The sequence below is a fragment of the Archocentrus centrarchus genome, chromosome 13 (genome assembly GCF_007364275.1).
Source record: "Archocentrus centrarchus isolate MPI-CPG fArcCen1 chromosome 13, fArcCen1, whole genome shotgun sequence".
In the NCBI taxonomy this organism is placed as follows: Eukaryota; Metazoa; Chordata; class Actinopteri; order Cichliformes; family Cichlidae; genus Archocentrus; species Archocentrus centrarchus.
This window is the reverse complement of record NC_044358.1, coordinates 10,778,656-10,793,043: the sequence shown is the minus strand read 5'-3', so window position 1 is coordinate 10,793,043 and position 14,388 is coordinate 10,778,656. Positions and strand designations below refer to the sequence as shown.

Sequence of the window (14,388 nt, the reverse complement as noted above, 5' to 3'; positions counted from 1 at the left end):
GAAAAATGATTTTGAACACGAAAAAAAATTTTAAACAGGAAAAAAAAGTTTTGCAACTGAAAAACTGGAAAAAAAAAATTCAAAACTACTTTCAGGGTTTTTTTTTTTTTGCGCTTTGAGATTTTTTTTTTTTGCAGTTTCAGATTTTTTTTTTATTTCAAACTTTTGGCCTTGTTTTGGCGTGGGGGCGGAGCCTCACATGACAGGGGTATGGAATTATGACTGACAGCTCAACACAGTGGCTGAACAACATAGTCCCATCTATTGCATTCAGGGACTGGGAACTGGAAATGTCTTTAACGCATCGTCGATATTCTATATGTATGTGATTGGTTTTGAAAGATAACATGCTTCACCGATACAAGCAGCGTATGTGAATACACGACTCGAATCTCAGAGGAAAAAATATGATCTTGACAGATTTGCACAGCATTTTAAGTCCGTGTTGGAGATTTCGCCTCGTCTTCATCTGCGGGCGCTAGCAGTGATCAGGTAATAATAAAAAGAGATGGAGAGAAAACAGACATTCACTGTTGATACCTGAGCAGTTTACAGAAACAGAGTGAGATGGACCGTGTGACTGCGATACCCTGGCTAGTCCGCCATATTGGAAGTGGCAAGTCAGCCTTAAATCAATGAAACCACTTGAAAGGGAGTGGATTTTCTGAATAAAACAACTGACGTTTAAATTTAACTTCATATTTTAGATGGTCTGACACCCACTGAAATATTTACAGATGCATTGGAACCAAGTAATTGCTGATTTCATGAATACCAAATGGGGTCATAGTTGTTAAATAGAATTATATGTCTCATGACATGACATTTTGGTGTTTGAAGCTCAAATTTAAAAGCCCATACAACACATAAAAGGAAAAGTTAAAAACAGAGTCTATAAAACTTTATGATAAAAGTATGGTTAACATTAAAATTCCAGAACTTATGATAAAAATGCAATCTCTGATGGGTTGTCTTGCACACAGCATCAACCTGTGGCTCAAACATGTTTATCATCGATAAGCATTCCAAGGTACTTATGGTGATCTACCACCTCAACTAATTGGTTGTTGATGGTTACAGCAGAAAGGAAGACTGGATTTTTACTAAAATTTATAATCATCTGCTTAACTTTCCTGACATTAATATCAAGGAAGGAAAATTTACAACACTGCATGACATCATCAACCACCGGGCCATGGTCAGAGTCTCCATGGCTCACCAAAGAGAGGACAGAGTCATCATACTCAGAGTTGATTGAACTAACTCTGATCAGCTGTTCTGGAATAGGAGTTGCTAATCTCAGAGTTGACCAACTCAACTTTCAACTCAACAACTGCTTTCTGGAATAGGCCCCGGGACTCGTCTTTCTTTTATGTCACGAAAAGGTTTTGAAACTATGTTCCTGTTTACCTTATAAGCTAGCTAAAATCTGAATTATCATTAGAAAAACATAATTCCTAAAAATTTCCAGCTCATCTCTAAAATCATTGACATTAAAACGACTATAAAAATGATTTAATTCAGCTGAAAGCTGAATTAAATTAGTTTTGCCACTGAGGGAAACCAGACACTTATTTGATTTCAAACCAATAATGGACTTCACCCCTTCCCAAGCAGGCTGAGAGCATGCACTCAACTTTGTCCTTATAATCTTTCTTGGCAATTTTAATTTCCCTTTCCTCTTGCTTTTGTAATTTTTTTTTTGTACTGGGTTTAATATTTTGTAGGTTAATGACCCTCTTGAGAGATTTGGTGACCCATGGCTTATTGTTTGAGGGATAATTAACTCTTTACAGAACTTAATGTAGGCAGATACAGTCTCTGAGTGTATCCAAAACTTTGCAAGAACTTGTTAAAATGTCCCAGTCTGTGAGGCTGTACAGATGCAGCCACCTAATGTTGCCGCATCCAGCCAGACGTCGGCCAGCTGAAGTCCAGCTCCCAGCTGGTCGACGTCTGGCTGTCGTCGGGCTGGAAGTCCCCCTCCTTCTCCTGGGCGTATCTACTTTCCAGCATGAACACACCCCTTTCCCCCAAATGTAGACTGTCACCAAAAGGTGGCGCCTTCTTAACAAAAACGTTGAGTTCTGTGATTCAAAAAAGTTTTGGTGAAGTATCAAGTTTTGAAAACCTAAAATAGATGCCTAAAATTTTTGTCAGTGTGACCTTTCACACATTTCCATTGCGAATCACCAAAAGATTCCTTTGTTTCACTTCATCTTTTAACTAAATAAGTAAATAAATACAGTAGGTTAAAAAAAGAAGCGGTGCTGAGCTGAGCCAACCCGGTCTCACGGCAGTTCGTGCAGTAGTCACGAAATTTAATCTATTGATTCGTGCTCATGAACACGAATTCCCTCTTTTTTTCGTGTTACTCGGCACGACTTCTATTCTGCCTGAAAGGCAGTGGGATAAAGTTCGTGCCTCTGAGCACGGCTTCTAAGCTGCAGTATAGTTTTTTTTTTTTTTGCCCCTGTCCCCCTTTTTTCCCCCCTTTTCTTTTGAACCGGAAGCTCAGAAGCTGAATTATGCCTTTAATTGCGATCCTTAACCACCACTTTTCCTTTTGACATGAATTTCTCCTTGTTTCATTTAATGTGGGGTGCTGCTTATGGTTGTAACGATGACATTTGTGGGGCTTTTTAGGTCTAAATTTATATTTACGTGTTTATGGTTAGTGCTACTGTATATTCGGTGTCCAATTTTTTCTGTGAGTTCCGTGGTCTGAAGCCGTTTTTCCTCTGTGTTAAATCCATGAACCAACGATGAATAAATAAATGAACTACAGTACCCATCACCCCATCGGCCGTGACCACGGTCATGCGTATTCCCGTTGCTGTCCAGCTAATTGCATTAGTTCACCCGCTTCGGATGTTATCAGGTAATTACTGACTTTATTAGCGGTTTTCAGGCCTGTAGATATGGGCCAGCAAGGGCCGTCTGCACTAGGGTTTAATATTTTTCCCGAAAATGACATGAATCAAATCCCGGGAAATGACGAGCCATTTCCCGGGAATCCCGGGAAAAAGTTTATTTATTTATTTATTTTAATTAGGCCTTCTGTAGCCTGTGTCGGCCTTAACCTATTGTGATATTGTAGAGGTAGCTTTCCAGCTATGTCCTGTTATGCCCAGTAGGGGGCAACGTCGGCTTGATTAACGCAATAAAACCTACATCTGGACATTGGAGTGCTCGAGCTATGCGGTGTTGTATCGTTCCTCAACACTCCCTTAACAAATATAATTAGAATATTCCTCCATTGTACATGGAATTATACCAAGATATTTTACAACTGCTGGTGCAAAACAATACGGTTCATCTCCACAGCATTGATAAAGGCTGAAGCCTTAAACGGAGGCTGAACGTGCCTGAAATGAAGAGAAATGCTTTTCGCATTAAACGAACCCTTCTCTCAATATTTCCTTAAATTTAACATTCTGAAGTTTTCTTTTCTTTCTGAAAGTCAAATCGACGCGCGCGACTTTTTTCCCGGTTTCCCGTCTAACGTTTCCCGGGAAACGGGAAATGGTTCTGATCGCATTTCCCGGGAATCCCGGATCCCGGGATTAAACCCTAGTCTGCACCTCGTAGTCAGTCGAGAAGGTAGTTATCGTTCTAACGGAGGATCACTGACAGAGAAGGACTACAGACGAAGGACTACAGAAGCCATGCTCGCTGACTTCCGGCGGATGCTGCAGTGTTCAGGTAAGAGGATTTCAATGGACAGCGTTTATATAGTGATATTATTAAGGCAGTGAGTTCAATAAGCACTTGAAATTAGATTAATGTGGTGTAAGAGAGCGCTGATATCCCAACTCTGAGATGCATTTGTAGAGATTATTGCGGGTTTTGCCGTCTTTGAGACGCTAGCTTAAATTTTCTGTGCAAATGTTAGCGGATATCGTAGGAAAGCGTTCACTATTTAAACAATGTTATGACAGAAATATGAGCTTCTGGACTTACTAGTTAAGTAAAATGATTATTTTCAGCCACAGATTCCAAATAAATATCATGATGAGCTTCAGTGCATCCATATTCAATATCTGCGAGTACAGTGCTTCATTTAATCTGCACTGAACTGACCCAGGGTTATCACAATGTAAAATAAAATGATACTGGTCTGAACACAGTTGCTGGATCAGGTGACCCTGAAGCCTCTCTTAGTTATGCTGCTATAGGCCTAGACTGCTGGGGAGGTTCCCGTGATTTCTTTATATTCACTGTAAACAAACCTTATATTAGCAAGTTTCTTATATTCACTATTTAAACAAAGAGCAGTCTGTTTATACTTCAGACTGCTGGCTTACTTGTGGTTCCTATGATACTTAAGAGTAGAATGGGATGCAGAGCCTTCAGCTCTTCTGTGGAAAGAGCCTTGAGGTGACTGTTGTGATTTGGCGCTATACACATAAAACTGAAAGTCTGGCTGCCTTTAATCCTCTGTGACAAACCTGAGGATCCATGAAACCTGCCAGCACCTGAGAATGAGCTGAAACTTACAGTGTATTACAGTGTATTACTTACAGTGTATTAGCTTCCAGACTCTGGGAATCCTGTCAGTGAGCAGGGACTGATTCACTGTCCTCAGCTTTAAACAAACCCAGTCTCCATCTCAGGTTTTGACTCAGCCTGCTTTGGAATCACTAATCTAGAAGCATCAGGCTACTTACTTTCAACACCATAATTTTGTTACTGATTCATTAATATGTTTTACATTGTTGTTGTTTATCAGTGGAGGGAGCAGATTTGAGAACAGCAATAAGAACCACTAAATCTTTTTTTTTTTTTTTGTGGAAGAGGAGGTTCATCTTTAATACTTCAGGCTATATCAGCTACCAGTTTGTAAACCTGTTTTGTGCTGCAGCAACAATGAAACATTTCCGCTTCATACATCATTGTAGTTTGTGTCTTTGCTCTTTCAGAACTGAATTGGAAATCCAAAGGTGCTGGAAAGCTTCTTCTCCAACCCTCAAAGCCAAACTTCACCCATGAGAGCTGACAGCATGCAATCATTTTGAGAAGTGACACTCTCATAAATAAAGGTGAGCAATGATACTTAATGTGTACTTTTTGATTATCATGTTTAAAGGTTTGTCATTGCTCACAGTGGCCTTGTATTCATTAGGCATTTCCAGAATAGTATCCAGCAGTTTCTTGTGAGCTGAGCTGAATCATTTTTCTTTTAATACATGTTTAACATTCACTTGAGTATTACTTGTTGTACATAACTGTGGCTCTGAAACAAAGGCTCTCCTGAAGGAGAAGAAGAGAACCTTTAGATCAGGAAATAAGGAGGAGCTGAGAGCTGTGCAGAAGGATCACAGAAGGAAAATCAGGGATGGAAAAAACACCTACAGAAAGAAGATGGAGGACCAGCTATTGCAGAGCAACACCAGTGGAGTTTGGAGAAGCTTGAACTCAAGTTCAGGCCACAAACCAAGCCCACTCTGAGACTTAGAGTAGAGTGGGTGAACAACTTGGACCACTAGAACTACCAGCATTTTCACACTACTCCTTTTTCTACCAAGCGCCTCCAAATGGCAGTTTACATCTCATTAGGCCACCTTTTGTTATGTACACGGGGCCAGTAGATCGGAATGTGTGTGGGATGGGTGTGGGGGAGGGGATGGGTTACCAATGATGACCCAGGGTCGCCAGGTGTATAAAAAGCCAGGTCACAACACATATTTCACCTTTAATAAGAACACATTTGTAATTGAGATCCCAGATTTTGAAGAGATGTTTTGTGTTCTCCGTGCTTCAGGTTCACAGCAGATGGAAGGAAACTCAAACAGCCACTAATGTAGCCTTTGTGCTGACTGTAGACTGAGGGATCTCTTCAAATTGTTGTATTCCTCCTCTTCCTCGTCACCCACTGCTTCAGATCTTGCTGTCACTATCAGACTGCAGCAGTTATGTTATTTAGCCATGAAACATGTCGTCACCCTCCCTTGATTTTTTTCAGGCTTTTCAGAAAACACAAAAAACTGAACCGAATGTTGAAAATTTAATTTGGACAAAAATAAAATTTAAAAAATGTCTTTGACCATTTTTTTAGGAGGGTGACGATATATAACCTTGTTCAGCCTGTTTAGGAATGCACTGAGATCAATAACCTAATTTCCAACGCAGATCTGGAGAAACAGCAAAAACCAACGGGACCCTACACAGCCACAGATGCTGCTCCAGAGCTAGAAGTTCTAAACCATAAACACCAACCTGGGAAACTTGCTAAGTGTGACAGGTCCAACATAACCCCAGATACAGCCCAGCCACAGGGTGAACCAAATCTTTCAGATAATGACAACAGAGAACCAAACGCACCTCCCTCCTAAACTCACCAGCTGCACCAACCTGACATTTCTCCTCCCTGAGTTAAATAGATGAATGGAAGTTAAGTGGTTACAAACATAAAAACCACGGGTCCACAGACAGGATCAGTGAGCTGAAATCAACACAAAGCTACCTGAGAGGCTGTATTGAACTACTATATATAATTTAATCATTTGTCCTGACTGGTTTCACCTCAGATGTTCTTTCTCCTTTTGGTAGATTTCTCCCACCTCTGTTTTGATGCCAAGAAGAAGAAGAAGCTGCTTCAGAGAAGTGGGCTTCATGGTCTCAGTGCACAGGCTGCCAGTCACACTCACACAGCAACATGTGTTTTCACTGCCACAATCAAAACATTGAACAAAATCTATGTATTGTTGTTTAGAAATGTGTCACATTACTACATGCTAAGGTGTGTTATTACAGAAAAAAATGAGTTCTATTTTTCTGGTTTGATGATATCCCAAGCTTTTGTTTCAAAACGATTATTTTCCAGTGGACAAAATATTTACTGTTACACATTTATTTCTCATAGGGATTTTTTTTTTCCATATTTCAGTCTCTGGTTCTTGAGAGTCATGGCTCTGTCTGGTCTCTGACAGAGATCCTTAAAAATATTATTGGAAAGTACCTATAAATTTTACTTTCAAACAGCTTTATGTGAATGTTATCTTTTCATTTATAATTTTTAGTATATTGATCACAGTGTAGTGTACAGTAGAGGCATCCAAAAATGATGAGACTGGGCTGCTTGTGTGTGATTTGGAAGGTTTGTGTCTGTCTGTGACTCTGCAGAGGTTAAAGCTGTGATCCAGTCTCAGTCTCTGACTGAAGGTTGCTGAGACTCTGATTAGATACACAATGTGAAGTTCACAATTCTCTAAACAAATAAAATGGTAATGACAAACATGAACATCTGTACTTATTTCAGAGACATGAATGTTTACAAACATAATATTTATTTTAAGGATTGGACTTCATAAAGCGCACTGATGTTAGAGTGTGTGTTCATATTTAAATCATTTTGTAGGCTGAAATTGTAACGGTGGACCTGAGATGGTCCAGAGAAAGTAAACACATGTTAATTAGAATAATAACAACAACAGACTGAGACAGACAGCTGTGAAATGCGCACACAATGACGTCACCTCATTCACTGCTAGCTACACTGCTAGCTACATCGTATCATTCATGATCATCTGTGTAAACAACGTTTAAAGAAGCCGCCACAGCTCTGCAGCTGTAATTGTTTCAAATCATATATTTTTGCTCGTTTGAACTCTGAGGATGTTTTTAAAACGGTCTTAAAAGGCTGTTTCTATGGTGGTTGTCATGGATGCCTCAGTAGCTTCTTAGGCTAACCTGGCGCGTCCGGTTCCTGCTGCTAGCTGTCTGCCGCAGGAAGGCTGCGTCCCATTTCAAGGAGCCGCCGCTCCGCCGTAACTGTGGCTCAAACACCACTTTATCCTTTAAGAAAAGGCCTTTTATAGCCACTGATGACACACACACACTAATGCACGTCACTGTCACAGTGTGACTTCACGAAAACCTCTAAAGTATTGTTTATAAAATGGAAAATGAACCGGGCAGGGCTCTGATGATGGAGGCTCTGCAGCTGACGTTTCACAATCCTGATTGACTCGCTGTACATTCATATAATTAATCAGAGCAGAGTTTAGACTGCACAGTGTGCTGCGCTCACTGTTACTGTGTCAGCTGCTGCCTTCATATATGTTTGCTGCTGAGGTTTGATGAAGCAGGTGGAGGAGAGTCAAAGAAGTAAATAATAATCCACTTATTATGCAATTACTAACCCTAACCCTAGCTCAGCATACAATAACGACTGCCGGTATTATTAGTTTGAGAAGGAGTCATTTTGGTCGCAGTTTTGATTATAAAATAAAAGGGAAAATATAAACAAACAAAAAGCTTAACATTGTGAAGACTTGGAAGAACAATGTGACACTGATGAGAGGATTAGGCTTCCCAGGTCATTCCCAGGCCAAACCGGCTGGTGATCAGAATTATTTTAATTATTTTTTTACCCAGTTTCGCTGGCGGTGCAGCGCTCACAGCCTGTCCGAGGTCCCGGGCTGAACTTCAAGCCCAGCCCGTCCCTCCAGACAATACTCACTGCTCCACTATAATGACCGCTTTACTCTCATCTTTCTATTGTTTTTAATGGACAGTTCCGCTTACAATTACAGTTCAATGATGTGAGGATCCTTGGTACAGTATACAGCGGGCTGTAAATGAATGCGCTTCCACTATTACTGCTCCTCCTGGTGGATAAACAAGACATTACCACCATTTTCCCCAAATGCTGCTTAGGGGCGTTCCCACCAGTGGCCGGAATTCCTACGTCATTAGCAGGGGATCGCGTTTAGGCCGAGGTTCGGCCACGAATCGGCCAAGGACCGGCCAAGGACCGGCCAAGGTCGCGTCACGGATCGGCCGGAAATTTTCGGTGGCTGCATCTGTAACAATCCTGGAGCTGCTGAATGGACCAAGCCAGTACTAACGTTCCATCTGGCTTGTTTCCTCATGACCAGTGTGTATGATGGAACCAAGTAACCACTGTAGTGTTTGGACATACCAAGTGGAGCTCTCTGCAGTGATTTATAAGCTCTTTTCACCGAGCCATAACAAAGATCAAGGCTTCAAGTGAGTTGTGTCGGGCAAATGACATATTGATAAAAGTTACACAGGGACTTGCCTGGCTTACAATGATGGGTCTGGAGAAATTCCCTGGTTTTAACATGGATAATATTTTAATGAAATTTTTTTTATTCAGTCTCTTTTTCTTTAATCTGTTGGTGTTGTCATGGTGTGCTGTGTGGCTGGAGAGGGTAGACCCCAAAAATGCAGGACTCATAAGCAAACTTAACTAAAGGGTTGTTTATTGCGAAAGGATGACTGAACAGAGCTATACAGGACAGGAGCCAGAAGTAAAAAAAAAAACGAGCAAGGTGGGTGACTGACTCTCTCTCTCACACACACGCACGCACGCGCACACACACACACTCTAACGCAATACCCACATCTCTGTGCAATCTAATGCAATAATCATTCACCAAGTGCAATACTCACCCATCTCATCTTCATTATTATATATATACATATATATATAGAAAGCCCAGGATGTCCTCTTTAGAGCACAACAGGATTTAATTGAGTTTCTTGAAAAAAATTAAAAGTTGTGCATGAAAACGTAATGTCCACTACAGAGGACAAAAATCAGTAGGTTAAACCAGCATGCACAAAACAATGTTTACTTGTAAAATTACTTTTAATTATTTACAGTCATGTATAGTAGGAATGTCAACAATGAAACCTTTTGTGACTGGCCTTGGTGCTGCTAATACTAATGACGTAGGAGCTGCCTGAAAAGATATAAAAGAGGTGGTGGTGCTGCATGTCATCATATTGATTTAGATGTTCCTTGTTCTGTGAAGCAACAAAAGCTTAAAGTAAAAGTTCTACACTAAACAAATAATGTTACTTTCCCAATATGATAACTTATTAATATTGATTTGAATGTAAATCAATGAGAGAGGCCTTTTAATATTTGCATCCTGACTCTGTTTTGTCACAAAACAAACAGCAATGTCTAATTTAACAACTTTCTCTTATTTCCATCTTGGAGCTTATTTGAATGTTGGAACGTTACAATATTTCTATTTCACAATAACTTCTCTGCTTTACTTTGTTATAGTTTTTCTAAACACGTCACTGATTGTGGTTATCTGTGTGAACAGAAGCTTACATGAACCTATGTACATGTTTCTGTGCAGCCTGTTTGTAAATGAGCTGTATGGTAGTACAGGGCTGTTTCCATTCCTCCTGATTCAGATCCTCTCTGATGTTCACACTGTTTCTGTTCCTCTGTGCTTCCTGCAGATTTTCTGTGTGCACACATATGGAAATATAGAGTTTTCAAACTTAGCCGTCATGTCTTATGACAGATATGTTGCCATTTGTTGTCCTCTACATTATAAAACCAAAATGACATCTAACAATACAGCTGTTCTTATTACTGCGGTATGGGTGTACTCATTAGTGAAATTTATTATTAATTTGTCCTTAAACCTGCGTCTGACGCCATGTGGAAATGTTTTAAACAGTTTGTATTGTCAGAATTATCCAGTTGTTAAGTTGGCATGTTCTGATACAAAGGTGAATAATATTTATGGGGTTTTTGATACTTTTCTCTCTCTTGTTGTCCCTCTTTTCCCAGTCCTGTTCTCTTACATGAGAATCCTGAAAGTGTGCTTTTCTGGCTCCAAAGAGGCGAGACAAAAAAGTATCACTACCTGCACACCTCAGCTTGTGTCATTCTTGAATTTTTCCTTTGGTTCCTGTTTTGAAATATTTCAGAGCAGATTTGATACGACCAGCTTACCCAGCGCACTGCGAATCTTCCTGTCTCTGTATTTTCTCATGATGCAACCGATTTTGAATCCGATCATGTACGGAATACAAATGTCAAAAATCAGAAATGTTTATAAACATGTGATCTGTTCTAAAATTTCATGTAGGTGCAGTAAAGCTTAAATGGTAAATGGACTCGTTCTTATATATTGCTTTTCTACTCTGTCTGAGCAGTCAAAGCGTTTACATGTTTACATTAACCCCATTCATATAAGCACTTCCATGATTAACTAAGCTAAGTGCTTTTATTATCTAACGTTCACACTCCAACATTTGCATTGGAGAGCCACTTGGGTTCAGTATCTTGCCCAAGGATACATTGGTATGCAGCCTGGAATCGCCAGGAATCAAACCGCTGACCGTCCTGTAGGTGAACTGCTCTACCTCCTAAGCTACAGCCACCCCTTAAGTTACCTTGAAATGTGCATTTTAAAAACTCAATATTAAAATAATATTATGAAAGCATCTCCCTGTTAACATCAACATGAAACTGAAACAATGCATTTAGAAGAGAATGTTTATCAATTTATAATTCTTAATAAAAACATCTGCCATTTTATGCAGTCAAATGCAACACTGGAGCCTTTAAGCAGTTTTTGTATAAATGTTTTAAACTAAATTAATATCTGTTCAAGTAGTGAAAAAAGAGAAATACACAGAACATCGGCCACTAATCATAAAGATTTTAAGCTTTGTTTATATTCTGTGTCACATTTTACATTTACCAAAAGCAATTCACAGCACTTTACTCACTGTCACTGACAAACACACTGAATATGGATTAGGGAAATTTAAGTATAAAATATGCTTAACAACAACACCACAAATTTAAAATCTTAATGAGTTCATACTATTTTGTATCTCGACATATTTTCCATTGAAAATCACCTAAATCGGTGATCATAGTCTCTAAAATGGATCTGCAAACCGTCCACCTGAATTTTCTTTTTTTTTTTTTTTTTTTAAGTTTTGCCTCTGGCAAGGCTCACTTTAATTCATACCCAGGGGCTTAATCCCTAAGGTCTCTGAGCATGATGTGTATTTCTTTTTTTTTTTTTTTTTTTTTTTTTTACTTTTTGACATTATATATTTATTGTTTTTAACAACACACAATTGTCGACAGCGCAGCAGTGACAGCAAGACAGTCTTCTGCGTATGTATACATATACCATGTTGATCAATCAGTTAAGACCAGTCAGCATAAATGGATGTTTACAGTGCTAGGACCGCCTTCCTCCTCTTCAACCACACGTAAGTCCATACAGCAATAACAGCAGTGAACGGGTCCCAGACTCCAACTGCACAACTGTAGCTTCGCTGGATAGCGTAGCGAGCATTTTGCGCCGGCTTCAGTTAGCTTCTTTCTCACGTTGTTATAAGCCATCTGCTGTGACACAACTTCAGCTGTGTAGTCGGGGAAGATGGACACACGGGCTCCGTTGTACGTCAGGGGTGAGTGCAGGCGGCTGAGACGTAAAATGTTGGCCACATCCCTGGCGTTGTGGATCCTCGCGATGATAGCACGCGGCCGCTCATCAGGCTGTGGTTTTGGCCTCAGGCTGCGATGGGCACGGTCAATCTTAACGGGTTTAGCAAAGTTATCCTTCCCAAGTACCTCCGGGATTAGCCTTGTGATGAAGTCAGTAGGACGACCCTGCTCGTCACCCTCTTTGATGCCAAGCACTCTTATGTTGCACCTGCGAGACCGTCCTTCCAGGTCATTTAATTTAACTTTCAGTAGGGCGTTTTCTTCCCGGAGCTGACCGCAGGTAACCTCGAGGGCCGAGATGCGGCTATCAGTGGACGACATGGCTTCATCAATAACGTCGACTTGGGTCTCGATCTCCCGCTGTTCTTTCTGCATGGTGGCGAGGGAAGATTCAATGATGTCAAGACGTCCCTTGATTGACTTTTTCAAGTCATCGATGCGTTCAAAAAGTTTGGCGACTTGTGCCCCCTGGGCTGTAACAGCAGCTAGTATAGCTTCATTGCTAGCACCAGAGCTCGATTGAGTTGTCTCCTTCTGTACGCCGTCCTTCTTCCCCATTGTGGAAAAATAAAGAAAAAAATAAAAACAGAGGAATACCTGCTAACTTAAATTACAGGAACAAATGAAACAAAAGACCAAGTGCATCGAATTAATAGCGAAGTTTTAAGGAGAAAACACGAAGCACAGAAAAAGGCGTCTACTCCATTACAGCGCTCTAGCGCCCCCATCCTGAATTTTCTATTTAAAAAAAAAAAAGAATAAAATTAGGTTTTTAATCCATCAATAGATTCAATTTTTACTGTATGATTATTTAAACAATTAAATGGCCATAAACTGAACTGTCATAAACTGCAACAAAAACTGAGCTGAGGTCAGCTCTGCTCCCGGGGTCTGCTCCTGTCTCAGTCTCTCACACACAGGTCGGTCAGTAAACTCAGTCTGAGCTGTTTCTCCACAGTTTTATCTTCACTTTCTGTCTCCTGCAGTTTGCCCATCAGGCTGCACTGAATAATTAGATTTTATAAATTAAATGTGAAATTAGGATTCAGCTTCATCTGATGAGTTGTGTAAATGATATTATGAAAGAAATTATATATTTTATAACAAACTTTTATTCTGTCTATGGTGCTGACAGAGTGGGTCAGGCTGATTAAAGTGACTGGTCATGCTCCACATCTCCATCCAACGGACTAAAATGGAGGCTCCGCTCTTTATTTACCTGTTGCCATGGTGAATCCTGGTATCAGAGCTCTATTGGTGATGACTATCTTTCCTTATTCATGCACATGCCAAATCAGGGTGATCATACTCAGAGTTGATTGAACTAACTCTGATCAGCTATTCTGGAATGAACTCCAGTTTGTTGAACCTTGTTTCTGGAATAGGCCCCAGGACTCTTTTGTCATTTTGCAACTATGTTCCTGTTCCACATTGTCCTTTATAAAGACAGGCCTGGGTAAGCCCCTCCCTAAAAAATAAAAACCCACTAATAAAAATTATTACTTTTAAATTATTACTATTTCTGTGATATACCTTGTATGTTATGTGGTATTCATGCCATGCTAATAACCTCAACTAAAGGGAATTCAATTATGAGAAACAAATTGTGAGGCACAAGTTTGAAATTTTTTTTACTCATAAAGCAATATGCACATACACACACATCATATATTATCTATATATATATATATAAAGAAAACAAAAGCATTATGACATATAGTGCTTTGCTACTTCTGAGCCATGTGGTGGTGGCTTTCTCTCAGAGCATGGTCCAGCATACAAACACTTATGGTGCACAGTGTTGTATTTAGGGTGAGCTTCTAGTCTGTCTTGCAGTCTGGCTCAGAGGTCACTGAGCTCCTGGCTGGGGAAGCTTGGGGGCCTTAATCCAACCCGATACGCCCTCTGAGACGCCATCCTCCTCATCCAACATGAGGTCAATGGTGACATCGTCCCAGAAGGCAACCTCCTTCACTGCCAGGACACTCGCCCTCGCCTCCAGCAGCTGTTGACACAGAGCACACATTAAGTCATTATGAAACTAAATGAAATATTATGTAAAAAAAAACAGGAAATTACACTGAAAGTTTGAGTCTCTTGACTTTGAATGCACACATAGCAGATAAGACCCTGAATGC

At 40.2% G+C, this 14,388-nt stretch overlaps 1 protein-coding gene across 1 annotated transcript; it reads left to right on the top strand.

Moving 5' to 3' along the window:
* The first annotated feature begins 9,936 nt into the window (after positions 1-9,936).
* Positions 9,937-10,884, top strand: LOC115790116 (olfactory receptor 142-like). Its single transcript, XM_030743785.1, has one exon. The coding sequence runs from the start codon at positions 9,937-9,939 to the stop codon at positions 10,882-10,884; it is 948 nt and encodes a 315-aa protein (XP_030599645.1).
* The last annotated feature ends 3,504 nt before the right edge of the window (positions 10,885-14,388 follow it).

Excerpts from the sequence above, each read along its gene's own strand:
- LOC115790116 (XM_030743785.1), top strand. The coding sequence starts at position 9,937 with ATGTCTAATTTAACAACTTTCTCTTATTTCCATCTTGGAGCTTATTTG.